At 33.6% G+C, this 25,442-nt stretch overlaps 6 protein-coding genes across 6 annotated transcripts; 3 read left to right on the top strand and 3 right to left on the bottom strand.

Annotated features, from left to right (window-relative positions):
* Window positions 1-270: 270 nt before the first annotated feature.
* Window positions 271-792, bottom strand: LOC111216103 (putative defensin-like protein 184). Its single transcript, XM_022720410.2, has 2 exons — window positions 677-792; window positions 271-547 (listed from the first exon to the last, which is right to left on the bottom strand). Exons 1-2 carry the CDS (start codon window positions 738-740, stop codon window positions 378-380), a joined length of 234 nt encoding a protein of 77 aa, XP_022576131.2. The 5' UTR covers window positions 741-792; the 3' UTR covers window positions 271-377.
* Window positions 793-4,138: 3,346 nt separating this feature from the next.
* LOC125609150 (putative defensin-like protein 184) lies at window positions 4,139-4,660 on the bottom strand. The gene is made up of 2 exons (XM_048780173.1): window positions 4,545-4,660; window positions 4,139-4,415 (listed from the first exon to the last, which is right to left on the bottom strand). Exons 1-2 carry the CDS (start codon window positions 4,606-4,608, stop codon window positions 4,246-4,248), a joined length of 234 nt encoding a protein of 77 aa, XP_048636130.1. The 5' UTR covers window positions 4,609-4,660; the 3' UTR covers window positions 4,139-4,245.
* A 7,885-nt stretch (window positions 4,661-12,545) lies between these two features.
* Window positions 12,546-14,637, top strand: LOC106454347 (caldesmon-like). Its single transcript, XM_048780172.1, has one exon. The coding sequence runs from the start codon at window positions 13,443-13,445 to the stop codon at window positions 14,532-14,534; it is 1,092 nt and encodes a 363-aa protein (XP_048636129.1). The 5' UTR covers window positions 12,546-13,442; the 3' UTR covers window positions 14,535-14,637.
* Window positions 14,638-15,624: 987 nt separating this feature from the next.
* LOC106453074 (flagellar attachment zone protein 1-like) lies at window positions 15,625-17,477 on the top strand. Its single transcript, XM_013895304.3, has 2 exons — window positions 15,625-15,787; window positions 15,872-17,477. The coding sequence occupies exons 1-2, from the start codon at window positions 15,744-15,746 to the stop codon at window positions 17,475-17,477; spliced, it is 1,650 nt and encodes a 549-aa protein (XP_013750758.2). The 5' UTR covers window positions 15,625-15,743.
* Window positions 17,478-18,477: 1,000 nt separating this feature from the next.
* LOC106453073 (probable protein S-acyltransferase 17) lies at window positions 18,478-20,581 on the top strand. The gene is made up of 10 exons (XM_013895303.3): window positions 18,478-18,671; window positions 18,752-18,845; window positions 18,948-19,042; window positions 19,139-19,306; window positions 19,389-19,461; window positions 19,548-19,600; window positions 19,685-19,776; window positions 19,852-19,904; window positions 19,990-20,115; window positions 20,216-20,581. Exons 1-10 carry the CDS (start codon window positions 18,523-18,525, stop codon window positions 20,504-20,506), a joined length of 1,194 nt encoding a protein of 397 aa, XP_013750757.2. The 5' UTR covers window positions 18,478-18,522; the 3' UTR covers window positions 20,507-20,581.
* A 101-nt stretch (window positions 20,582-20,682) lies between these two features.
* LOC106453072 lies at window positions 20,683-25,346 on the bottom strand. The gene is made up of 3 exons (XM_013895302.3): window positions 25,189-25,346; window positions 24,804-24,889; window positions 20,683-24,737 (listed from the first exon to the last, which is right to left on the bottom strand). The coding sequence occupies exon 3, from the start codon at window positions 24,678-24,680 to the stop codon at window positions 20,892-20,894; it is 3,789 nt and encodes a 1,262-aa protein (XP_013750756.2). The 5' UTR covers window positions 24,681-24,737; window positions 24,804-24,889; window positions 25,189-25,346; the 3' UTR covers window positions 20,683-20,891.
* Window positions 25,347-25,442: the final 96 nt, after the last annotated feature.

The raw sequence follows: 25,442 nt of genomic DNA, 5'->3' as shown, positions 1-25,442 counted from the left end.
TATGTAAATAAAAATTACTCCTTGAATTATAAAAATTCTATGTGAATTTTTGTGTAACAAAATCGGTAATAACAATATTATTGTTTCTCTGGTTTGATTTGGTGTCGAAACTTGATACTTAATACGATTATTTCTTGTTTAAATTCGATTTTCCGCATACTAATACGGTGAAACATTACATTATTATTAATTATTATCGAAAATTTGGATTGAAGATTGTGGAAGAGGAAATAGATCAGAGAGGACAAGAGACTATAGATAAACACATCATTCACCTTTAAGATAATTTATTCTTTGAATCACATAATTTTTAACAGATAAAACGTTTACAAATTATTAATGTAGAAGAAGCATTATTTGTTGTACATATAGAGATACTAGCAAGGATAATAGCAATTACATTGGGGAGGAACTATAGGAGCAGTGATCTCATCACACCTTCCAATCCCTTTGTATTCAGCCGTGCACTTTTCTCTGCATTTACTTCCTCCTTCACACGTCCACGTTTGGAAACAGTCGTTTGCTTCTCCTACCATTTTCTTGTTTCCTATTAATTAAAATTGTAACAAAATAAAGCAAAAACAAACATTTACGTTAACAAAATTTTCAGTTGATGTAAGAATACAACACAATTTTTGTTTGTAGAGAAATTTTCTAAGCAAATAATAAAATTTACCTGAAGAAGAAATGATGAAAACAACCATGAGTACAAAGAGAACAGAAGAGAAAGAGATCTTCATGTTTTATATATTTTCTTTGGGTTTGAGATGATTGAAGAGAAATATACTTTAACTGATGATCTAGCTTTCGGATTACATTATATTTATAGGCAAATATAGCGCAAATGTGATTTTTTTAGTCAAACCAATATTTAATACCTACGCTAAGTAAATATGTAATTCCTAGTCAAAGTAAATGCATATATATTCTTATAGCAATGTCTTACTTAATTAGTAATTTTTATTACAAAATTAATTAAATTATCTCTTAAATAAAAATCATTGATGACATTCCAATCTTTAAAATATTTTTAGTCAAAGTAAATATAAATATAGAGTCTTATATTAATTCCTAGTCAAAGTAAATATAGATATGATGTTTTGCCTATTTGAATACTTTCTTATTTTTTAATACCACATATAATAATTTTCATGAACAACTTTTTCTACAAACATTAAAAACACGCATTAGTTAAATTTCCGTATTTATGTTATAATTTTTTATAAGTTTTATGTTTATAGATTTTCTAGAGAAATTTATTTTCTCTCTGTTCTCATTGAAGAATTTTTGTTTTTTGACTACCATACTACCATGCCCATAGTATTCCATGCATTGTCTCTAGGCATGTGCAAGAAGTGCATTTGCATAAGATCCATAATTTTCTTACAAGTTTTTAGCTAAGAGCTTAGAATTTTCTTTAAAAAAATTTAGAGCCTTTCTGCAAACTATTTAATATTTGTTCTAGTAAAAGTGAACAACTGAATTTGCATAGAGTCCAAAAAACATTGAGATGGGTGATAGTACCATATAGTGACAAACATAAGGGTTACCTATAACAATAAATATTTTTATGAACAAATTTCTTTAGAAACATTTAAAAAAAAACACGCATAGATGAAATTTCAATCTTTATTTATGGTTTTAAATGTTTTCCTAGCTATTCCTATTTTCTCTATGGTATATTGATAAAACATAAGAATATACATATATTGACAAAAAAATATCTATACAAATGAAGTGAATAAATATTGGCTTCGCTCTTCTTTTAGAGAGAGAAAGTCTTTCACTATGATGCTTGCTAGATCATGAACTGTTCATCAGAAACTAAATGTGTTATGTAACTAAAAGTATGTTTTGGTTGGTACTCTTCTCACTTTATATACTCGTTTTGCTTTTATAGCTACATAACCTACTCTGTACGTTATGTGGCAATTTGCATTACCACTTCTATCGTTTTAGCTTTAAAACATTACTTAGAGCTGTTGTGTGTGTGCATGGACATTCTCTCTTATCCATTTTGATCAATCTGTTACTGAAATAGTTTTCATTTTTTATCAATTAATTTAGTAAAACTTTATAATACTCCGTTAATTGGTGGACTAACAACTATAAAATCGATATTTTCTAGAGAAACGGAGACAACAAAAGTTTCAAACCTATTTAAACTTCATCATATGTTAGTGAACAATGCAACTATGAATTAAAACAGTATTTTCATATTTTTGAATTTTTTCTCAAAATCTGTGTGTTAACCCCTACGAAAATATCAAATTTTTCGGTAAATGCTCTATATACTGAAGCCTATGATCTTTAGTGTTGTTTTAAAATTTCTAAACACATTTAACATTTTTATTAATGTATATTGAACTCTCTTTCATGGTACATGGGCATCATTTTAATTTATTATCAATTAATTTAGTAAATCTTCATAATACTTCTTAAATTGGTGGACTAACCACTATAAAATCACTATTTTCTAGAGAAACGGAAACAACAAAAGTTCTAAACCTCTTTGACTTTCGTTATATGTTAGTGACGGATGTAACTATGCATTAAAACAGTATTTTCATATTTTTGAATTTTTCTCAAAATCTATGTGTTAACCCTTACTAAAATATCGAATTTTTCGGTAAATGCTCTATATATTGAAGCCTATGATCTTTAGTGTTGTTTTTAAATTTCTAAACAAATTATTTATTTGTATTAATGTATATTAAAGTCTCTTTCATGGTACATGAACATCGTTATAATTTTTGGTCAATTAATTTAGTAAAACTTCATAATACTCTCTAAATTGGTGGACTAACAACTATAAAATCGCTATTTTCTAAAGAAATGGAGACAATAAAAGTTTCAAACCTCTTTGAACTTAATCATATGTTAGTGAAGGATGCAACTATAAATTGAAAAGGTATTTTCATATTTTTTATTTTTTCTCAAAATCTATGTGTTAACCCCTACAAAAATATTGAATTTTCGAAAAAAATTTCAATATACTGAAGCCTATGATCTTAGTGTTGTTTTAAAATTTCTAAACACATTCAAAATTTCTATTAATGTATACTAAACTCTACATCATGATACATGGACATCGTTTTAATTTTTTATCAATTAATTTAGTAAAAATAAATAGTACCCTCTAAATTGGTGGAATAACCCCTATAAAATCGCTATTTTCTAGAGAAAGGAAGACAACAAAAGTTCCAAACATCTTTGAACTTCATCATATATTAGTGAAGGACGCAACTATGAATTATAATAGTATTTTCATATTTTTGAATTTTTCTCAAAATCTATGTGTTAACCCCTACGAAAATATTGAATTTTGGAAAATGCTTTATATACTGAAGCCTATGATCTTTTGTGCTGCTTTAAAATTTCTAAACACATTCTACATTTGTATTAATGTATATTAAACTATTTTTCATGGTACATGGATATCATTTTAATTTTTTGTCAATTAATTTAGTAAAACTTCATAATACACCCTAAATTGGTGGACTAACCACTATAAAATCTCTAAACGGTGACAATAAATGTTCCAAACTTCTTTGATCTTCCTATGCAACTATACATTAAAACAGTATTTTCATATTTTTTGAATTTTCTCAAAATCTATTCGTTAACCCTGTGCACTAGAAAATTTAGAATGAACTATAGACAAACACATTGAACTATAGACAAACAAAGAAGAGGAATAAGACAATAACTTTGGTTATTGTCCGGTTTTAAAGGTGGTTTTCCCTAGTGGTGGAGAACATTACAATATCAACTCAATTATTCGACTTGGTGAGACGTGAAGCAAAGAATATGACATCTGAATTGAGCACTGCACCATACTCTGTTTGATATTTTCCAGAACTACGAATATGTAAATAAAAATTACTCCTTGAATTATAAAAATTCTATGTGAATTGTTGTGTAACAAAATCGGTAATAACAATATTATTGTTTCTCTGGTTTGATTTGGCTTCGAAACTTGATACTTAATACGATTATTTCTTGATTAAATTCGATTTTCCGCATACTAATACGGTGAAACATTACATTATTATTAATTATTATCGAAAATTTGGATTGAAGATTGTGGAAGAGGAAATAGATCAGAGAGCACAAGAGACTATAGATAAACACATCATTCACCTTTAAGATAATTTATTCTTTGAATCACATAATTTTTAACAGATAAAACGTTTACAAATTATTAATGTAGAAGAAGCATTATTTGTTGTACATATAGAGATACTAGCAAGGATAATAGCAATTACATTGGGGAGGAACTATAGGAGCAGTGATCTCATCACACCTTCCAATCCCTTTGTATTCAGCCGTGCACTTTTCTCTGCATTTACTTCCTCCTTCACACGTCCACGTTTGGAAACAGTCGTTTGCTTCTCCTACCATTTTCTTGTTTCCTATTAATTAAAATTGTAACAAAATAAAGCAAAAACAAACATTTACGTTAACAAAATTTTCAGTTGATGTAAGAATACAACACAATTTTTGTTTGTAGAGAAATTTTCTAAGCAAATAATAAAATTTACCTGAAGAAGAAATGATGAAAACAACCATGAGTACAAAGAGAACAGAAGAGAAAGAGATCTTCATGTTTTATATATTTTCTTTGGGTTTGAGATGATTGAAGAGAAATATACTTTAACTGATGATCTAGCTTTCGGATTACATTATATTTATAGGCAAATATAGCGCAAATGTGATTTTTTTAGTCAAACCAATATTTAATACCTACGCTAAGTAAATATGTAATTCCTAGTCAAAGTAAATGCATATATATTCTTATAGCAATGTCTTACTTAATTAGTAATTTTTATTACAAAATTAATTAAATTATCTCTTAAATAAAAATCATTGATGACATTCCAATCTTTAAAATATTTTTAGTCAAAGTAAATATAAATATAGAGTCTTATATTAATTCCTAGTCAAAGTAAATATAGATATGATGTTTTGCCTATTTGAATACTTTCTTATTTTTTAATACCACATATAATAATTTTCATGAACAACTTTTTCTACAAACATTAAAAACACGCATTAGTTAAATTTCCGTATTTATGTTATAATTTTTTATAAGTTTTATGTTTATAGATTTTCTAGAGAAATTTATTTTCTCTCTGTTCTCATTGAAGAATTTTTGTTTTTTGACTACCATACTACCATGCCCATAGTATTCCATGCATTGTCTCTAGGAATGTGCAAGAAGTGCATTTGCATAAGATCCATAATTTTCTTACAAGTTTTTAGCTAAGAGCTTAGAATTTTCTTTAAAAAAAATTTAGAGCCTTTCTGCAAACTATTTAATATTTGTTCTAGTAAAAGTGAACAACTGAATTTGCATAGAGTCCAAAAAACATTGAGATGGGTGATAGTACCATATAGTGACAAACATAAGGGTTACCTATAACAATAAATATTTTTATGAACAAATTTCTTTAGAAACATTTAAAAAAAACATGCATAGATGAAATTTCAATCTTTATTTATGGTTTTAAATGTTTTCCTAGCTATGCCTATTTTCTCTATGGTATATTGATAAAACATAAGAATATACATATATTGACAAAAAAATATCTATACAAATGAAGTGAATAAATATTGGCTTCGCTCTTCTTTTAGAGAGAGAAAGTCTTTCACTATGATGCTTGCTAGATCATGAACTGTTCATCAGAAACTAAATGTGTTATGTAACTAAAAGTATGTTTTGGTTGGTATTCTTCTCACTTTATATACTCGTTTTGCTTTTATAGCTACATAACCTACTCTGTACGTATGTGGCAATTTGCATTACCACTTCTATCGTTTTAGCTTTAAAACATTACTTAGAGCTGTTGTGTGTGTGCATGGACATTCTCTCTTATCCATTTGGATCAATCTGTTACTGAAATAGTTTTCATTTTTTATCAATTAATTTAGTAAAACTTTATAATACTCCGTTAATTGGTGGACTAACAACTATAAAATCGATATTTTCTAGAGAAACGGAGACAACAAAAGTTTCAAACCTCTTTAAACTTCATCATATGTTAGTGAAAAATGCAACTATGAATTAAAACAGTATTTTTATATTTTTGAATTTTTTCTCAAAATCTATGTGTTAACCCCTACGAAAATATCAAATTTTTCGGTAAATGCTCTATATACTGAAGCCTATGATCTTTAGTGTTGTTTTAAAATTTCTAAACACATTTAACATTTTTATTAATGTATATTGAACTCTCTTTCATGGTACATGGACATCGTTTTAATTTATTATCAATTAATTTAGTAAATCTTCATAATACTTCTTAAATTGGTTGGCTAACCACTATAAAATCACTATTTTCTAGAGAAACGGAAACAACAAAAGTTGTAAACCTCTTTGACTTTCGTTATATGTTAGTGACGGATGTAACTATGCATTAAAACAGTATTTTCATATTTTTGAATTTTTCTCAAAATCTATGTGTTAACCCTTACTAAAATATCGAATGTTTCGGTAAATGCTCTATATATTGAAGCCTATGATCTTTAGTGTTGTTTTTAAATTTCTAAACACATTATTTATTTGTATTAATTTATATTAAAGTCTCTTTCATGGTACATGAACATCGTTATAATTTTTGGTCAATTAATTTAGTAAAACTTCATAATACTCTCTAAATTGGTGGACTAACAACTATAAAATCGCTATTTTCTAAAAAAAATGGAGACAATAAAAGTTTCAAACCTCTTTGAACTTAATCATATGTTAGTGAAGGATGCAACTATAAATTAAAAAGGTATTTTCATATTTTTATTTTTTCTCAAAATCTATGTGTTAACCCCTACAAAAATATTGAATTTTCGAAAAACATTTCAATATACTGAATCCTATGATCTTAGTGTTGTTTTAAAATTTCTAAAGACATTCAACATTTCTATTAATGTATACTAAACTATATATCATGATACATGGACATCGTTTTAATTTTTTATCAATTAATTTAGTAAAAATAAATAGTACCCTCTAAATTGGTGGAATAACCCCCTATAAAATCGCTATTTTCTAGAGAAAGGGAGAAAACAAAAGTTCCAAACATCTTTGAACTTCATAATATGTTAGTGAAGGATGCAACTATGAATTAAAACAGTATTTTCATATTTTTATTTTTTCTCAAAATCTATGTGTTAACCCTAACGAAAATATTGAATTTTGGAAAATGTTTTATATATTGAAGCCTATGATCTTAGTGTTGTTTTAAAATTTGTAAACACATTTTTCACTTGTATTAATGTATACTAAACTCTATTTCATAGTATATGGGCATCGTTTTTATTTTTTTATCAATTAATTTAGTAAAACTTCATAATACTCCGTTAGTTGGTGGACTTACAACTATAAAATCGATATTGTCTAGAGAAACGGAGACAACAAAAGTTTCAAACCTCTTTGAACTTCATGATATGTTAGTGAAGGATGCAACTATGCATTAAAACAGTATTTTCATATTTTTGAATTTTTTTGAAAATCTATGTGTTAACAACCCCTACGAAAATATTGATTTTTCGGTAAATGCTTTATATACTGAAACCTGTGATCTTTAGTGTTGTTTTAAAATTTCTAAACACATTCTACAATTGTATTAATTTTTATTAAACTGTCTTTCATGGTACATGGACATCATTTTAATTTTTTATCAATTAATTTAGTAAAACTTCATAATACTCCATAAATTGGTGGATTAACTACTATAAAATCGCTATTTTCTAGAAAAACGGACACAACAAAGGTTCCAAAACTCTTTGACCTTCATCATATGTTATTGGACGATGAACTATGCATTAAAACAGTATATTCATATTTTTACATTTTTCTCCAAATCTATGTGTGTCCCTACGAAAATATTGAGTTTTTTTGTAAATATTATATATGCCGAAGCCTATGATCTTTAGTGTTATTTAAAATTTCTAAACACATTCTACATTTGTATTAATGTATATTAAATTCTCTTTCATGGTACACGGGCATCGTTCTAATTTTTTGTCAATTAATTTAGTAAAACTTCATAATACTCCCTAAATTATTGGACTAGCTGCTATAAAATAGCTATTTTCTAGAGAAACAGAGACAACAAAAGTACCAAACTTCTTTGACATTCATCATATGTTAGTGAAGGATGCAACTATAGATTAAAAATGTATTTTCATATTTTTGAATTTTTCTCTAAATATATGTGTTAACCCCTACGAAAATATTGAGTCTTTCGGTAAATGTTATATATATTGAAGCCTATGATCTTTAGTGTTGTTTTAAAATTTCCAAACACGTTCTACATTTGTATCAATGTATATTAAACTATCTTTCATAGTACATGGGCATCGTTTTAATTTTTTATTAATTAATTTAGTAAAACTTCGTAATACTCCCTAAATTGGTGGACTAACCACTATATTATCACTATTTTCTAGAGAAACAGAGACAACAAAAGTTTCAAACTTCTTTCACCTTCATCATATGTTAGTGAATGATCCAACTATGCTTTAAAACAATATTTTTTTATTTTTTTATTTTTTCTCAAAATCTATGTGTAACTCTTATGAAAATATTAATTTTTTTGGTAAATGATCTATATACTGAAGCCTATGATCTTTTGTGCTGCTTTAAAATTTCTAAACACATTCTACATTTGTATTAATGTATATTAAACTATTTTTCATGGTACATGGATATCATTTTAATTTTTTGTCAATTAATTTAGTAAAACTTCATAATACACCCTAAATTGGTGGACTAACCACTATAAAATCTCTAAACGGTGACAATAAATGTTCCAAACTTCTTTGATCTTCCTATGCAACTATACATTAAAACAGTATTTTCATATTTTTTGAATTTTTTCAAAATCTATTCGTTAACCCTGTGCACTAGAAAATTTAGAATGAACTATAGACAAACACATTGAACTATAGACAAACAAAGAAGAGGAATAAGACAATAACTTTGGTTATTGTCCGGTTTTAAAGGTGGTTTTCCCTAGTGGTGGAGAACATTACAATATCAACTCAATTATTCGACTTGGTGAGACGTGAAGCAAAGAATATGACATCTGAATTGAGCACTGCACCATACTCTGTTTGATATTTTCCAGAACTACGAATATGTAAATAAAAATTACTCCTTGAATTATAAAAATTCTATGTGAATTGTTGTGTAACAAAATCGGTAATAACAATATTATTGTTTCTCTGGTTTGATTTGGCTTCGAAACTTGATACTTAATACGATTATTTCTTGATTAAATTCGATTTTCCGCATACTAATACGGTGAAACATTACATTATTATTAATTATTATCGAAAATTTGGATTGAAGATTGTGGAAGAGGAAATAGATCAGAGAGGACAAGAGACTATAGATAAACACATCATTCACCTTTAAGATAATTTATTCTTTGAATCACATAATTTTTAACAGATAAAACGTTTACAAATTATTAATGTAGAAGAAGCATTATTTGTTGTACATATAGAGATACTAGCAAGGATAATAGCAATTACATTGGGGAGGAACTATAGGAGCAGTGATCTCATCACACCTTCCAATCCCTTTGTATTCAGCCGTGCACTTTTCTCTGCATTTACTTCCTCCTTCACACGTCCACGTTTGGAAACAGTCGTTTGCTTCTCCTACCATTTTATTGTTTCCTATTAATTAAAATTGTAACAAAATAAAGCAAAAACAAACATTTACGTTAACAAAATTTTCAGTTGATGTAAGAATACAACACAATTTTTGTTTGTAGAGAAATTTTCTAAGCAAATAATAAAATTTACCTGAAGAAGAAATGATGAAAACAACCATGAGTACAAAGAGAACAGAAGAGAAAGAGATCTTCATGTTTTATATATTTTCTTTGGGTTTGAGATGATTGAAGAGAAATATACTTTAACTGATGATCTAGCTTTCGGATTACATTATATTTATAGGCAAATATAACGCAAATGTGATTTTTTTAGTCAAACCAATATTTAATACCTACGCTAAGTAAATATGTAATTCCTAGTCAAAGTAAATGCATATATATTCTTATAGCAATGTCTTACTTAATTAGTAATTTTTATTACAAAATTAATTAAATTATCTCTTAAATAAAAATCATTGATGACATTCCAATCTTTAAAATATTTTTAGTCAAAGTAAATATAAATATAGAGTCTTATATTAATTCCTAGTCAAAGTAAATATAGATATGATGTTTTGCCTATTTGAATACTTTCTTATTTTTTAATACCACATATAATAATTTTCATGAACAACTTTTTCTACAAACATTAAAAACACGCATTAGTTAAATTTCCGTATTTATGTTATAATTTTTTATAAGTTTTATGTTTATAGATTTTCTAGAGAAATTTATTTTCTCTCTGTTCTCATTGAAGAATTTTTGTTTTTTGACTACCATACTACCATGCCCATAGTATTCCATGCATTGTCTCTAGGCATGTGCAAGAAGTGCATTTGCATAAGATCCATAATTTTCTTACAAGTTTTTAGCTAAGAGCTTAGAATTTTCTTTAAAAAAATTTAGAGCCTTTCTGCAAACTATTTAATATTTGTTCTAGTAAAAGTGAACAACTGAATTTGCATAGAGTCCAAAAAACATTGAGATGGGTGATAGTACCATATAGTGACAAACATAAGGGTTACCTATAACAATAAATATTTTTATGAACAAATTTCTTTAGAAACATTTAAAAAAAACATGCATAGATGAAATTTCAATCTTTATTTATGGTTTTAAATGTTTTCCTAGCTATTCCTATTTTCTCTATGGTATATTGATAAAACATAAGAATATACATATATTGACAAAAAATATCTATACAAATGAAGTGAATAAATATTGGCTTCGCTCTTCTTTTAGAGAGAGAAAGTCTTTCACTATGATGCTTGCTAGATCATGAACTGTTCATCAGAAACTAAATGTGTTATGTAACTAAAAGTATGTTTTGGTTGGTATTCTTCTCACTTTATATACTCGTTTTGCTTTTATAGCTACATAACCTACTCTGTACGTATGTGGCAATTTGCATTACCACTTCTATCGTTTTAGCTTTAAAACATTACTTAGAGCTGTTGTGTGTGTGCATGGACATTCTCTCTTATCCATTTTGATCAATCTGTTACTGAAATAGTTTTCATTTTTTATCAATTAATTTAGTAAAACTTTATAATACTCCGTTAATTGGTGGACTAACAACTATAAAATCGATATTTTTTAGAGAAACGGAGACAACAAAAGTTTCAAACCTCTTTAAACTTCATCATATGTTAGTGAACAATGCAACTATGAATTAAAACAGTATTTTCATATTTTTGAATTTTTTCTCAAAATCTATATGTTAAACCCCTACGAAAATATCAAATTTTTCGGTAAATGCTCTATATACTGAAGCCTATGATCTTTAGTGTTGTTTTAAAATTTCTAAACACATTTAACATTTTTATTAATGTATATTGAACTCTCTTTCATGGTACATGGACATCGTTTTAATTTATTATCAATTAATTTAGTAAATCTTCATAATACTTCTTAAATTGGTGGACTAACCACTATAAAATCACTATTTTCTAGAGAAACGGAAATAACAAAAGTTCTAAACCTTTTTGAATTTCGTTATATGTTAGTGACGGATGTAACTATGCATTAAAACAGTATTTTCATATTTTTGAATTTTTCTCAAAATCTATGTGTTAACCCTTACTAAAATATCGAATTTTTCGGTAAATGCTCTATATATTGAAGCCTATGATCTTTAGTGTTGTTTTTAAATTTCTAAACACATTTTTTATTTGTATTAATGTATATTAAAGTCTCTTTCATGGTACATGAACATCGTTATAATTTTTGGTCAATTAATTTAGTAAAACTTCATAATACTCTCTAAATTGGTGGACTAACAACTATAAAATCGCTATTTTCTAAAGAAAATGGAGACAATAAAAGTTTCAAACCTCTTTGAACTTAATCATACGTTAGTGAAGGATGCAACTATAAATTAAAAAGGTATTTTCATATTTTTTATTTTTTTCTCAAAATCTATGTGTTAACCCCTACAAAAGTATTGAATTTTCGAAAAAAATTTCAATATACTGAATCCTATGATCTTAGTGTTGTTTTAAAATTTCTAAATACATTCAACATTTCTATTAATGTATACTAAACTCTATATCATGATACATGGACATCGTTTTAATTTTTTATCAATTAATTTAGTAAAAATAAATAGTACCCTCTAAATTGGTGGAATAACCCCTATAAAATCGCTATTTTCTAGAGAAAAGGAGACAACAAAAGTTCCAAACATCTTTGAACTTCATAATATGTTAGTGAAGGATGCAACTATGAATTAAAACAGTATTTTCATATTTTTGAATTTTTCTCAAAATCTATGTGTTAACCCCAACGAAAATATTGAATTTTGGAAAATGTTTTATATATTGAAGCCTATGATCTTAGTGTTGTTTTAAAATTTGTAAACACATTCTTCATTTGTATTAATGTATACTAAACTCTATTTATACTTTTCCTTCAGTTGATTGATTTTTGCTTTTCTTCTTACTTGAAGATGTTGCTGAAAGGTTTAATAAAGTAGAAACATCCAGGGATCGAGTTTGATAGATCATTTGTTGGAGTCTTTTTAAGAATGCCTGGTTTTGAGTTTATAAGAAAGAGACATTTCTCTCATATGAATAAAATATCTTTATTAATAAAGTAGAAACTTTGTTAATCATTTGTGACGTATAATAGCCACGGTTATTAATCAATAATCATTTATCAAAATCAGGTGCAAGACCAATAGCTTATATGAATAAAAATCTTTATTAATCATTTGCTATTGGCATAATGAAACTGGTTTCTTTGTAAGATTATTTAATAATTGGTTATAAAGATTTTTTTTTTAAGTTGGTTTGATTATGCAGTCACTCAAATTTTAACCACAGATGAGTTGATATAAATCTCAATGAATTAAAATCCAATCCAACGGCTACTACCAACAAGTGACAGTCCACAGTCTAAACCCAAAAGCAATTGACGTCATTCTTGTCTTTTGCTTTTGTCTTTGTAAGTTAAAGACGAAGGAAGTTTCTACATCACCATGGAACCAGTTGGATCTGAACATGGGTAAAGCTTCTAACTTGTAGGGACATAGAGTGAACTAGTTTCTTTCCTGTAATGTGTTGTGTTGTGTGTTTGGTCTCACATGATTACTTATACTTTTAGAGTCACGATGATCGAACAAGTGTCAATAGAACGGTTCATGACTCAGGTCACAGAGCAGGCTTTAGAGGTTATCGATTTAAAGCGTCAGTGGAAAGAATACGAGGAGGCGTATGCGTCGATGAGGAGACTGTAAGGAAGCATGTCCTAGAGGCTAAGAAGAAAGAAGAGGAATCTGATATGAAGCACTCTCTGGAGACACATGTGATGATGTTGGCTCTCGAGATGCAGACCGAAGAAGAGGTCGCAAAGAAGCATGAAGAGCTGAAGAAAGAGGTTCAAGTGAAGAAACAGGAGCTTGAAGCGAGGGAAGATGAGCTGAAGAAGAGGGAAGAGGAGTTAGAAGTGAAGAGGGAGTCTCTAGAGGTCAAGGAGAAGAGTGTTGAAGAGAGGCAGAAGGAGGAATCTACTGAGATTGAGAAGAGGAACCAGAAACAAGAAGCAGAAGCTAGAGAGATTGAAGTGAAAAGGCATTCTCTTGAGCTCAAGGAGAAGCAGCTTGAAGAAAGAGAGGAACGAGCAAAGAGTAGAAAGAGATCCAGAGATGAAGATTGCCTCACTAGAAAAAAACACAAACATGATGCTAAAGAGAAGGAAACAGCTTCTGATGAGGATCCTGAGCCATACTCTTGTCCTGATGCAGACTTCAACACTTTCAACAACAACACAATAAGCTCTTTCGCTGTGGGACAAGTATGGGCTCTCTATGATCCTTCAGATGAAATGCCTCGGTACTACGCTCGGATCAGGAAAATTCTGGAACCTAAGCTGAGAGTTGGCATTAGATGGCTTGAATCAAAACCAGCTCCAATCGCTTGTGGAGAATTCAAGTATGGAGACAAAACCACAAGCAGCCACTTGATGTTTTCTCACGAGATGCCTCACGTCAGAACTGGAAAGAAGACAGTCTCCATAAACCCGAGGAAAGGTGAGACATGGGCTCTTTTCAGAGATTGGAAGCAGCACAAGCGTCCGTATGGATATGACTTTGTGCAAATCGAGTCTGAGCTGGACAGTGATCATGGCGTTGGAGTTGCTTATCTAGGGAGAGTGGAGGGATTCACTTCAGTGTACGAACTTGCTGAGCAGCATGGACTCTTGAAAATGATGATACCGTCTGATGAGATGCTTAGGTTTTCGCATAGAGTTCCATCTTTCAAGTTGACTGGAGATGAGAAGAAAGGTGTCCCTGCTGGATCTTTTGAGCTTGACCCTGCTGCTATTCCTAAAGACTGTCTTGAACCTTTGAAGGTTAAACAAGAGAGAGTTTAAGTTCAGTGCAAGTCTGATGTGTCTTTTTTTAAAGTATTGTATGTATGTTGAAGATGCACAATGAACTGAAGTGATTTGATGAATCATATGAACTTCTTTTTTTCTTCCTTCATTTGCTTGTTATGGTCCTTGAGCTTCTTCTGTTAGTTTGATTGCTTCTACACCATTATGGATAATACATAAAGATGAATGTTGGGATAGTGAAACTGCTTCTTACATATATATATTTTTATTTTTTTTAAATCATTGTGTAAGTTCTTTTGATTTGTTTGAAGTAAAATGCAAAATTTGAATGAGAAAAAGACTAGGATAGCACCAAACCAAGTTTTTGTTCCCAAAGTAGCACTCAAGGCTCAAAGTCACAAAAATAGGTTTCATTAAAGAAGTAAATATACACTTATACCCTTGGGTTAATTAATCCAAACCTTAGAGTTTAGAGTTAAGGGGTGGGGTTTTGGAATTAGGGTTTAAAATTTTATAAAAAATAAATATTAAAATAAAAAATAAAAATTTTAAAAACAGTTTCAAAAAGTATTTTTAAATTATAAAAAGAAAATTTGAAAAAAAAAATAAAAAAAATTTCAAAAAAAAAATTATAAAAATTTCGAATCTGAAAACATATAATCTGAAACTATAAAAAAAAATTCTTTTTTATTTTTATTTTTTTATTTTATTTTATTTATTTTTATTTTATTTATTTTTATTTATTTTTGTTTATTTATTTAATTTAAACAAAGGTATTAGGGATATTTTACCCTTTAATGAATGTCATTTTTGTGACTTTCTCCTTCTAGTGCTATTTTTGAGACATAAACTTCAAAAGGTGCTATTATTGACATTTGCCCAATTTGAATTAGATAAATAAAATCTCAATAAATTGTAGTAAAAAAACCCAATCCAACGGCTGGAAACAACAAAAATACGTACTAACACTGTCAGTCAAAGCAAAAATCTTACATCATCTTGTATCAACAATCCAACGGCTAAGATCTCCTAACTTCATCCAACGGTCTTAAATTCAAAAAAATTGCACGAAATAAGAAAGGTCTGTGCTTTCTTTCTCCCTTCCATTTCAAGTAAAGAGCTCAAAAAGACTCTGCCTTTCTTCTCTTCTCTCTAACTATAAGCTAAAAGGAAGCTCCTTTCTTTCATCAGACCTTCTCTCTTCTTGTCCACAGTCTTAAAGTTTCGATCTTTTTAACGCTAAGTATGGAACCAGAGTCATCACTGCCGGAGCTGGATCCTGAGTATCAGTAAAGTCTCTTCCTTTTAAGACAATATAAGAATGTGTTTTGAGTTTCTCTGTTTTTGTCTGATGGGAACGCTAAACTTTATAGGTGGGATGAGGAGTTAGTGGAACGGTGCTTGAGTCGTGCTGCTGAGACAGCTACTGGGATGCTAGATCTCTCGGGTCAGGTGAGAGAGTACAAGGAGATGATGGTGGAGTCTGTGAGGAAACAGTCTCTGGAGATGGAGGAGAAAGAAAAGGAATCTGATTTGAGACGGTGTTTGGAGGCGGAGTTGCTGATACTTGTTCTCGAGATGCAGATGGTTGAAGAGGTAGACAGAGAGTTTCGAGTTAGGGAAGAGAGGCTTGAAGAGAGGGAGGAGGTGGTTAGAGTGCTTGGTGAGAATGTTCAAGAGAGATGTGATGAGATGGAGAAGAGGGAAGAGGATTTTGAACTCAAAGCCAAAGATGTTGAAGTGAAGAGGAAGGAGCTTGAGAAAGAGAGAAGGTTGCTTGATGAAACCTTCAAGGAGAGGTCTAATGAGATGGAGAAGAGGGAAGAGGAGTTTCAGCTCAAAGCTAAAGATGTTGAGGTGAAGAGGAAGGAGCTTGAGCTAAAGGAGAAGAGTGTTGAAGAGATAATGAGTGAGGTTGAAGCAAGGGAGAAGGTTCAAAGGTTGCTTGATGAAACCATCAAGGAGAAGTCTAATGAGATGGAGAAGAGGGAAGAGAAGTTTCAGCTGAGACAAGACTCAGAGGCCAAAGAGATTGAAGCCAAGATGAGGTCTCTTGAGCTCAAGGAGAAGGAGCTTGAACGTAAGGAGAAAGAGTTGGATGAGCTATCAAAACAAACTGAGAGTAGAAAGAGATCAAGAGAGGAACCTGAGACATCACTCTTTGCTGAGAATGATCCTCTCACTCACAGTGTAAAAAGACTCAAATCCATTAGAGAACACAACCATGAAGATAGAGAGAAGGAAACAGATTTGGACTGTGTGATTCTTGACTCCACAGACGACGATGAAGCTGATGATGATGAGGATCCGGAGCCATACAACTGCCTCGACGCAGACTTCAACAACTTCAACAACACGATGAGCTCTTTCTCCGTGGGCCAAGTATGGGCTCTCTACGATCCCTTAGACCACATGCCTCGGCTATACGCTAAGATCAAGAAAGTCCTGGAGCTTGAGATGAGAGTGGAAGTCACATGGCTCGAGTCAAAACAAAAGAGTCACATCCCCATCTCTTGTGGAGAGTTCAAGTACGGCGAAAGAACCGTAAAGAGCCACTTGACGTTCTCTCATTTGATGGATCACATAGGAGGAACTGGCAAGAAGAAGAAGAGCATCATCACCGTAAACCCGAGGAAAGGCGAGACATGGGCTCTCTTCAGAGATTGGAAGAAGCAGCAAAAGCGCTCTTATAGCTACGACTTCGTCCAAGTCGTGTCTGAGTTGGACAGTGGAGGCATTGGAGTGGCGTACCTAGGGAGAGTGGAAGGGTTCACGTCGGTGTACGAGCTCGCTGAGCAGAATGGAGTCTTGCAAATGATGGTGAGATGTGATGAGATGCTTAGGTTTTCGCATAGAGTCCCATCTTTTGTATTGACTGGAGATGAAAGAAAAGGTGTCCCAGCTGGCTCTTTTGAGCTAGACCCTGCTGCTATTCCGAGGGATTATCTTGAAGCTTCTGAGGTTAAACAAGAGGAGTAGGGGGGGGGGCATAGTTTGAGTTTCGTGCGAAGAAAGGAACTGTCTTTTATGTTTTAGTTTGTTTTGTCAAACGTGAGCCTTTTGTAATCATGAATTTCGTTACAAGTCCATGTTCTTGCTCTCGTTTTTGCTTAGTATGTTGTGTTGATGTGTCTTTTCAAGTATTTATGTACTGTATATGCTTAAGATGCATAAGGAACTCGATCTGTGTCTTTTTTATGTTTAGTTTGTTTTGTTAAACATGAAGCCTTTGTATTTTGATCTAAAAATATGTTATGAGTTTAAAATAGGTCTCGGTATTCGGATCATCGGGTTGGGTTTTTGTCAAGTCCGAGTTTTTTTGCGTCTTATGGGTTCGGTCAGTTCATGTCAGATCCGAATCGGTTTGGATCTATAATTTATGTACACACAAAATATTCATAATTTTTGGATATATTTCGGATTTAGAATATTTAGAAGTCGAAAATACCTGAAGACCTGAAAGAAATACCAAAAACCTAAAAAATTACCAAAGTTTTTTATCCAAAATCTGATCCGAAAATTTAAAAATACCCAAAATTTCATTCAAATATCCTAATTATATTTCTGACAATCTAAAAATTTACCCAAAACCCGAAATTATTCCCAAAAACCCGATTACAAAACTTAAAAAAAAATATTTATGATACCAAAAATATACTCGAACAACTAAATATACCCAATATATACCAGAAGTTTCGGATATTTCGGGTATCCGATCGGATCTCAGGCAGAATGCAGACCCAAACCGAAAATCACGGGTCCAAATTAAGTATACCCAATAGGTACTTCTGGATCCGGTTCGGGTTCTCGGTGCCCGGCAAAATGCGCATGCCTAGTTTAAAAGCATGTTGTGCTCTGTTATTTAAGAGATGGAAAATATTGCAGTTATACCCTTTTTTTACCTGATTTTCAAATCGGCCCCTAATATTCTGAAACTGTATAATAAGCCCCCACAAATATAAAAAGAGTTTTTGACTTCTCCGACGATATCGGAGCATCATCATCATCGCTCTCAGAGGCGACAATGGCGGTACAGTGGCTATTGGTAGTTCACGGGATCATGACGTTGACTGTGATCATCTCTTTCCTCTGCGGTCAATGGCCAATCTTCAAAGGCACACCTTTTCAATGGACTCACTACTTCCTCACTCGCGGCGCCTATCACTACTTACTGTAAACTCTTCCTCCTCTAACCTTATTCAAAGTTTGATCTTTTTTTTTTTATTTAGAGTTGATCGTGTTCTGTCTTGCAGGAGGTTTGTCGGAATGGTGTTTGGTTCCAAGGGTACGGACGTTGTCTTAACGGTGGAGCAGTTCTGTTGCGACCGTCCTAATCCCATATTGCAAGTTTGTATCTTTCTTCTTGGTTTAGTAGCAGATGAATCTTGATGCTTACCTGTGATTAACACAAAGTGGCAAACTTTATAATCTAATTATTATTTTTTGTAGATCATATACATAGGCATTATTGGATCAGTATACTTTGTGATTGCAAAGTCTTCCTTCATCTATATACCTGGATACTATATTGGCGTTGTTCACAAGTAATAAGCCATTCCTTCCTTCTTTTACCTTTTCAACATTGTAAGTCCAGAGTTTTATATGTTATCCTCATAGAATCTTTGTATTGTATGTTGTAGGTACACAAGCTTTCTGGCTGTTGTTGTCGGTGTTATACTTTTCTTATTGACAAGCTTTTGTGATCCAGGTACCGTTAATGCTGAGAATGTTTCGCAGTACATCTCTGCTTACCCGTATGATGATATCATTTACTCTGAGAAGGAGTGTTCTACTTGTAGAATCCCAAAGTGAGTGCATCAACGACATTATTTGGTAAGCTAATTAAAGAACGGTATATGATTTGTGTTAAGCTTTTACTTTTTTGTCCAGGCCAGCTAGATCCAAGCATTGCAGTATATGTAACCGATGTGTAGCTCGGTTTGACCATCACTGTGGCTGGATGGTTAGTGCTTAAGCCACCATGCTCTGTTTACTTCTTTTATATTCTTTACATTTCTTGATGTTAGCTTTTTCGTCTACCGGTTTCAGAATAACTGTATTGGAGAAAGGAATACTAGATATTTCATGGCTTTCCTCTTTTGGTAAAGCTTTCATTCTTTGAATAATTACTTGGAAGATTCTTTGTTTTGTATGATAAATTGATGGTTCTTTTAGTGATTTTGTAGGCATTTTCTTCTTTGCTTGTACGGTGCAATAGCTATTGGGTTTGTTCTTGCTGGACGAGTTAAAGAACTCCGTGTTGTGCATATCTTAACAGGTAGACATCAAACTTGACCTTGTTGTGTTAAACAGTCATATCTTACTAAACTTACAGTCTCTCTCTTTTGTGCAGTCTATTACGGTGTAGATAGTTCTTTCCGCAACTTAGCTCCTCGAGTTTTACAGGCTAGTAGTAACTCTCAATCTCTTTGATTGCTCATATGTGAAAGTCTAATAGTGTATTATCAAATTTTGAATATCTTGGAAACAGTGGCTGGCTGGTACATACAACACCCAAATACTTGTGATGGTGTTTCTAGCCATTGTTTCTCTCCTCCTCGCTGGCTTCTTTGCTTACCACTTAAAACTCTGCTTAACCAACACAACTACTAACGAGGTTTGTTAAAAAAGATTCACCCATCTCCTGAGTTATATGTCATATCATCTTTCTCCCGCTAAAATAACAGTTTTGTGGGGGTTTGTGTGTTTTTGGATAGACATTTAAATGGAGAGAGTACATAAGCTTGAGGAAGAAGCTCAGTGATGCAAAGGCAACCTCTGCGGCTCTCAAGGCCGGAACGCCGTACTGTCAAGTGAAGAAACGCAAATGCTTTGGGCTTTGTGGAAGATCCTCTGCCCATCATGATGATGAAGCAGAGGCCAAAGCTCAAGCTATAGTGAAACGGAATATGTATGATAGAGGAAGTTTCCAGAACCTTTCTGAGATTGTTTTCCCTTTATCATCAAGACCACATACTTCTTACAAACCAAACCCCAAGTCTGAATAGTTAAAACTCTTTTGTATGTTTAGTTAGTTAACTACGTTCAAGCTTTGGGTGGCTTTAATACTACTTTTTTAACAAGTTTGAGCGTTTGAAAAACGATAATAGAGAGAGTATGGAACAGATTTATGAAAGTTCTAATCGTTTATAAACGATTCTGCTAGACTGGTAGATTTATCTGCTGCACAGAGAAAGAGATGAGATAATACTAACAGAGAAACAGTCTGCAAACAAGTCATAACTCATAAGATATCTCCCCAACAAAAGGCAGTACTATAATCTGATGCTCTTCTTGACAATCACCAAACTTTAAGCTTAACTTTACTGAAATAACACTTGCCTACACATAGTATTGATATAAGAAACAGAACGCCTAGTTGCGGAACTGGGGTCAGTCTATGACTATGGTGGTGGGAGGTGGAATGGCTGCAGGGTCAAGCTCCCAGTATCCTCCTTCAGCTAGCCTTGTTGCTCTCTTCTCCTGTTTGACAGCCGGAACCTGATGAGAAAACCTACTCATTTCCGCCTTTGGAATCACTAACGAACTCACATGTGACCCATGCTTCCTTGTGTATATAGAGCTGAAGCCTTTAGCAGTCAAAGCCATCGCCTTTATGCTCTTCCCTTCACAGTAACCTTCCACCACTTCTACAATATCATGCTCTTCTTCGGTGCTATCACAGCTCTTACGGAGAGCCCAGATGTCACCTTTCCTTGGGTATACTTTGACTATCTTCTGCTTACTGTCAAAAGGTTTGACCCGATGTGAGAACCTCGTTAGTGGAAGGGTTTTGGGTTTCCCGGTTTCCATTTTGAACTCCCCACATGACACAGAGCGGGTTACAGGTTCGGTCGATGGCGGACACAGCTCCATATGGGCTACGTGTAACACGAGTTCAGGCTTGGTTTCCACTTTCTTGATCTTCACGTACTCTGTGGGCATTCCTTTGTCATCGCTATAAATAGCCCATGTCTGATCACGTCGGAATTTGTCCACAGATCTCTCGTTATTGAAGTCGAAGGCATTTCTTTGCGGCGTTTTGCAACTTGATGACGCAGGAGTTGTCTCAAGGAGCTTGTTAGTAGAACCATCCAACTGAGCTGGCAAATCATTCTGCTTAGAGCTAGACGGTAATTCACCATCGCGTCCTCTTTTCTTCGAGCCTTCTCCTACCTGACTTTCTACCCGTTGCTGTATGCCTTTGGACGATTCGTTTATTCCCAAAGAATCTGTCACAAGACCCTTATCAGTTGTCTTTGGGGTTTTCATCTTATCGCCTTGTTTAGCACTCTTCGTCTCCTCTACTTGTTGGCTTGGAGTTGTTTGAAGACGAGGAGATTTGCGCAGCTTGAAGGCATCAGACGCCTCCCCATTCTTTCTAGACCAGTTCGGCACGCTCTTTTTATTAGCTTGGCAAGAAGAAGAATCATTGGTTCTGCTGGCTTCGCCTTCAGCTTCCCCAATTGACACAGATGTTGAACAAATCTTATCACGGTTACTGCATCCGCCATCATCGTCAGATTTTTGACGTTTCCTTGGAGGAGATGGAAAGATCTCTGGAACAGGCTTGGTCTTCATTCCAATCTCTGGAGCTTCAGGATAAGGGCTATCAGCTTTTCCTTTCATTGTCTCACTGTCCATCTCCACATTAACCTCTTCAACCTGAAATATATCTTTTGGCAGTGCAGTCGGGTCCAGTTCATATGAGCCAGCTGGAACACCTTCTTTCTCCGTTCCAGTCATTTTGACGGCTGGAACTTTGTGAGAAAATCTAAGCATCCGTTCTGGAGCTAACTGAACCTGACACACTGTATTCTTAGCCTCCCGCTGAAAAAGGGAAACAAACCCTTTAACTTTTCCCAAATAAGCCGCTCCAATACCAGCCTCTTCCTTAAAATCGTTCACAATTTCCACGACGTCATACTTATACGGCAATTCGTGGTTCTCTAGAGTGCTCGATTCCTCATCCCAGTCACTGAACATAGCCCAAATTTCTCCTTTCCTTGGATATATAGAAACAACCCTGTTGCAGACCGAGTGAAGCATCTGACCTGAAAAAATTGAGCGGTTCTCGACATCCTTTGTTTCTCCATTATTGAACTTTCCCCATGTAACTGGAATGCTTTCATCATTATTTTCCTGAACAGGCTTTAGGTAGGTAACTCGCAGCTTGAAATCGGAAGACAGCACTTTCCTTACCCGAGCATATCTCCGTGGCATACCATCTCTTGAATCACAGGTAGACCAGACTTGATTGACAGCAAAATTTTCTGGTCTCCGTTCATCTTCAAACACATTAAATTCTGGATCAGGTATTTCCAGCGTATTACGGTTTTCATCAGCTTTGTTGTGTCCATTTTCAACTTCACTCATCTTGCTCGACAAAGCTGCGTCTTCTCCATTACGATCACAGCCTTCACTCTCTTTGTTTTTACCTGAGAAGATATTGTTATTTCCAGAATTTTCACTTTCTTTGGCTTTTCCTTTTTCAGCAGGTTCCAGTGACGTATTATCCTCATCCGTCTGCTTTGTATTAACATCAGACTCATCAACTTCACAGCCTGATTTTGTCTTTTTTGTCGGAGGGATTACAGAATCACTATTGCGTCTCTTCTCTGCATAAGAAACCTGCGGCTTCCTCTTATTAGATTCATCCGTGTCTGTTTTATCCACAGCAGCATCAGAGCCATCAACTTCAAAACTCATAGAGGATTCCTCAACAGATTTTCTCTTCTTTCTGGCTGTCTGTTTCGTCTTTGGAGCTGATAAATCAGGCATTGACTTTCCAGCACTATTCTGCGGTTCTTTTTCTTCAGGCTGGGGCTTCAGAATATCAGGTTTAGGTATTTCAGCACCTATCTGGGGTCTTCCTGCTTCAGCGTCATTCTCTATACAACCCTCATCTTTCTCGGGTTTCTTGTCACCAGCAACTCGTTTCTGATTCCTCTTGTTGAGTTTCCCTCTGACTGTCCCATTCTTATTCATCTCAGCTGCTGCACTAGTCTCAGGTTCTTTTACTTCAGGCTGCGGCTTCAATACATCAGGTTTAGGTACTTCCACAGAATTATTGGTAACTGTCTCACCTTTATGGGGTCTTCCTCCTTCAGCTTCACTCTCTGTACAACCCTCATTTTTCTTGGGTTTCTTGTCACCAGCCTCTCTTTTCTGTTTTTTCTGACTCCTCTTGTTGAGTTTCTTTCCGACTGTCCCATTCTTATTCATCTCAGCTGCTGCACTAGTCTCGGGTTCTTTTACTTCAGGCTGCGGCTTCAATACATCAGGTTTAGGTACTTCCACAGAATTATTGGAAACTCTCTCACCTTTCCCGGGTCTTCCTCCTTCAGCTTCACTCTCTGTGCAACCCTCATCTTTCTTGGGTTTCTTGTCACCAGCCTCTCTTTTCTGTTTTTTCTGACTCCTCTTGTTGATTTTCTTTCCGACTGTCTCATTCTTAGCCTTCGCAGCTGATGAACTTCCTGATTCTGCTCCTGTACAAGGATGCTGCCGAGATGTGTTATTCATCTCTTGATTTGCATCAGCGGTTGAACTACCAAATGGCACCTCATCAGACCCGATGTTGCAGGCAGTGTAAGATTTCTGGCAAGAGGAACAGCGCATAACTTGGTTCACATAAACCTTCAAGTATTTATACCTGTGGCCACAGTTTCTGCAACACGTCCAAAACGTTAACCCACTCGCAATATTCACTGCCGCAGTATTTACAGATGAGGAGGCGCTGCGAAGAGAGTTTGCATTCGACTCCCTGCTAGCAAACAGCGAATGTGATCTGTATCTAACATCATACTGAGACCGTTTGATCTGATCAGAGAGCCACCTGTTTGCCTCCCCAACAAACTTGAAAGCAGCTTCCGCACCAGGAAACTTGTTCTTATCCGGATGCAGAAGCAAACAAAGCTTCCTATACTGCTTCTTGATAGTGTCGGAATCAGCAGAAGGCTGAACCTGAAGGATACCATACCAATCGTCAAGCCCTTTAATTTTCTTATCAGCAGAGGAATGCACATCACACACGGCTAACAGCTTCTGTACGTTTTCCAGTTCGGGGAAGAGTCTCTGAGCCTTCATTACCAGTTTCTGAGCTCCAACGAAATCACCACACCTCATCTTTTCCTCTGCTACATTCATCGCCCTTGTAGCCTCTTCTTTGTTGCAATCCATAATAAACCTCTCAAAATCAAGCCAAGGATAGTAAAGGAGCCGAAAACTCTAGAGTCCCTGCGTACACAAATACATTGTTTATAAACCTATCGGTTCTTAATCACTCTAAGACTCAATGCTTACCACTTCAGAGACAAGAACTGTGATCCTTCATCGCAAATACGATTCAAATGAGGGTTGAGAGCGTGGTGGACTGAGAGGATTTAAGCCTGCAAGATGTGAGATTCATCAAACCAAGTCCCATTCAAAAGCAAAAACGATCGAAATCAAACCTAATACTTAGACGGAAATGCAATTGATCGAATAGCTACGAACACTCGATCAATTTTCGTACGGACGATTGGTCTACCCAGAAACAGCGATTAAACTCGTACGATAAGAAAAACAATGGATCTACAGAGACGCTAGCTACGAAATTTAAGCGAATCGACGGGAGGGATCAGATGCATGTGTGAGTTTCCGATCAAAACGAGGCGAGTAACGGGGGAGAAAGAATCCGTCGACGTACCTAGAAGAAGCTCCCGAGTGCTCGAGAAGACGAAACGAAATTTTTAACTCTGAGGAGTCAGATAATTTATTCAGAACCCTAAATTCGAAAGGCGTTGAGGCCAAAAAAAAAATGATGAACGGCGAGGGAAATGAAAAAAAATAAATAAAAGGAGGGAAAAATTATTTTATTTTATTTTATCTTCTTCTTGTTTTTCCAAGGTTAAACCCTAGAGTCCTTACAAGGGATATTTAGCAAAATTGACAATTAAATTT

Source organism: Brassica napus, chromosome A5 (genome assembly GCF_020379485.1).
Source record: "Brassica napus cultivar Da-Ae chromosome A5, Da-Ae, whole genome shotgun sequence".
Classification (NCBI taxonomy): Eukaryota; Viridiplantae; Streptophyta; class Magnoliopsida; order Brassicales; family Brassicaceae; genus Brassica; species Brassica napus.
This window is presented reverse-complemented; position numbering and strand designations above follow the sequence as displayed.

Bases quoted from the DNA above. Each gene is read 5' to 3' on its own strand.
- LOC106453073 (XM_013895303.3), top strand. From the start codon at position 18,523: ATGGCGGTACAGTGGCTATTGGTAGTTCACGGGATCATGACGTTGACT. The intron at 19,307-19,388 runs GTGAGTGCATCA...TTTTTTGTCCAG, and splicing joins TCTACTTGTAGAATCCCAAA to GCCAGCTAGATCCAAGCATT. The intron at 19,905-19,989 runs GCTAGTAGTAAC...TCTTGGAAACAG, and splicing joins TAGCTCCTCGAGTTTTACAG to TGGCTGGCTGGTACATACAA.
- LOC106453072 (XM_013895302.3), bottom strand. From the start codon at position 24,680: ATGGATTGCAACAAAGAAGAGGCTACAAGGGCGATGAATGTAGCAGAG.
- LOC111216103 (XM_022720410.2), bottom strand. From the start codon at position 740: ATGAAGATCTCTTTCTCTTCTGTTCTCTTTGTACTCATGGTTGTTTTC. The intron at 548-676 runs GTAAATTTTATT...TTTAATTAATAG, and splicing joins TTTCATCATTTCTTCTTCAG to GAAACAAGAAAATGGTAGGA.
- LOC125609150 (XM_048780173.1), bottom strand. From the start codon at position 4,608: ATGAAGATCTCTTTCTCTTCTGTTCTCTTTGTACTCATGGTTGTTTTC. The intron at 4,416-4,544 runs GTAAATTTTATT...TTTAATTAATAG, and splicing joins TTTCATCATTTCTTCTTCAG to GAAACAAGAAAATGGTAGGA.
- LOC106454347 (XM_048780172.1), top strand. From the start codon at position 13,443: ATGAAGCACTCTCTGGAGACACATGTGATGATGTTGGCTCTCGAGATG.
- LOC106453074 (XM_013895304.3), top strand. From the start codon at position 15,744: ATGGAACCAGAGTCATCACTGCCGGAGCTGGATCCTGAGTATCA. The intron at 15,788-15,871 runs GTAAAGTCTCTT...TAAACTTTATAG, and splicing joins GAGCTGGATCCTGAGTATCA to GTGGGATGAGGAGTTAGTGG.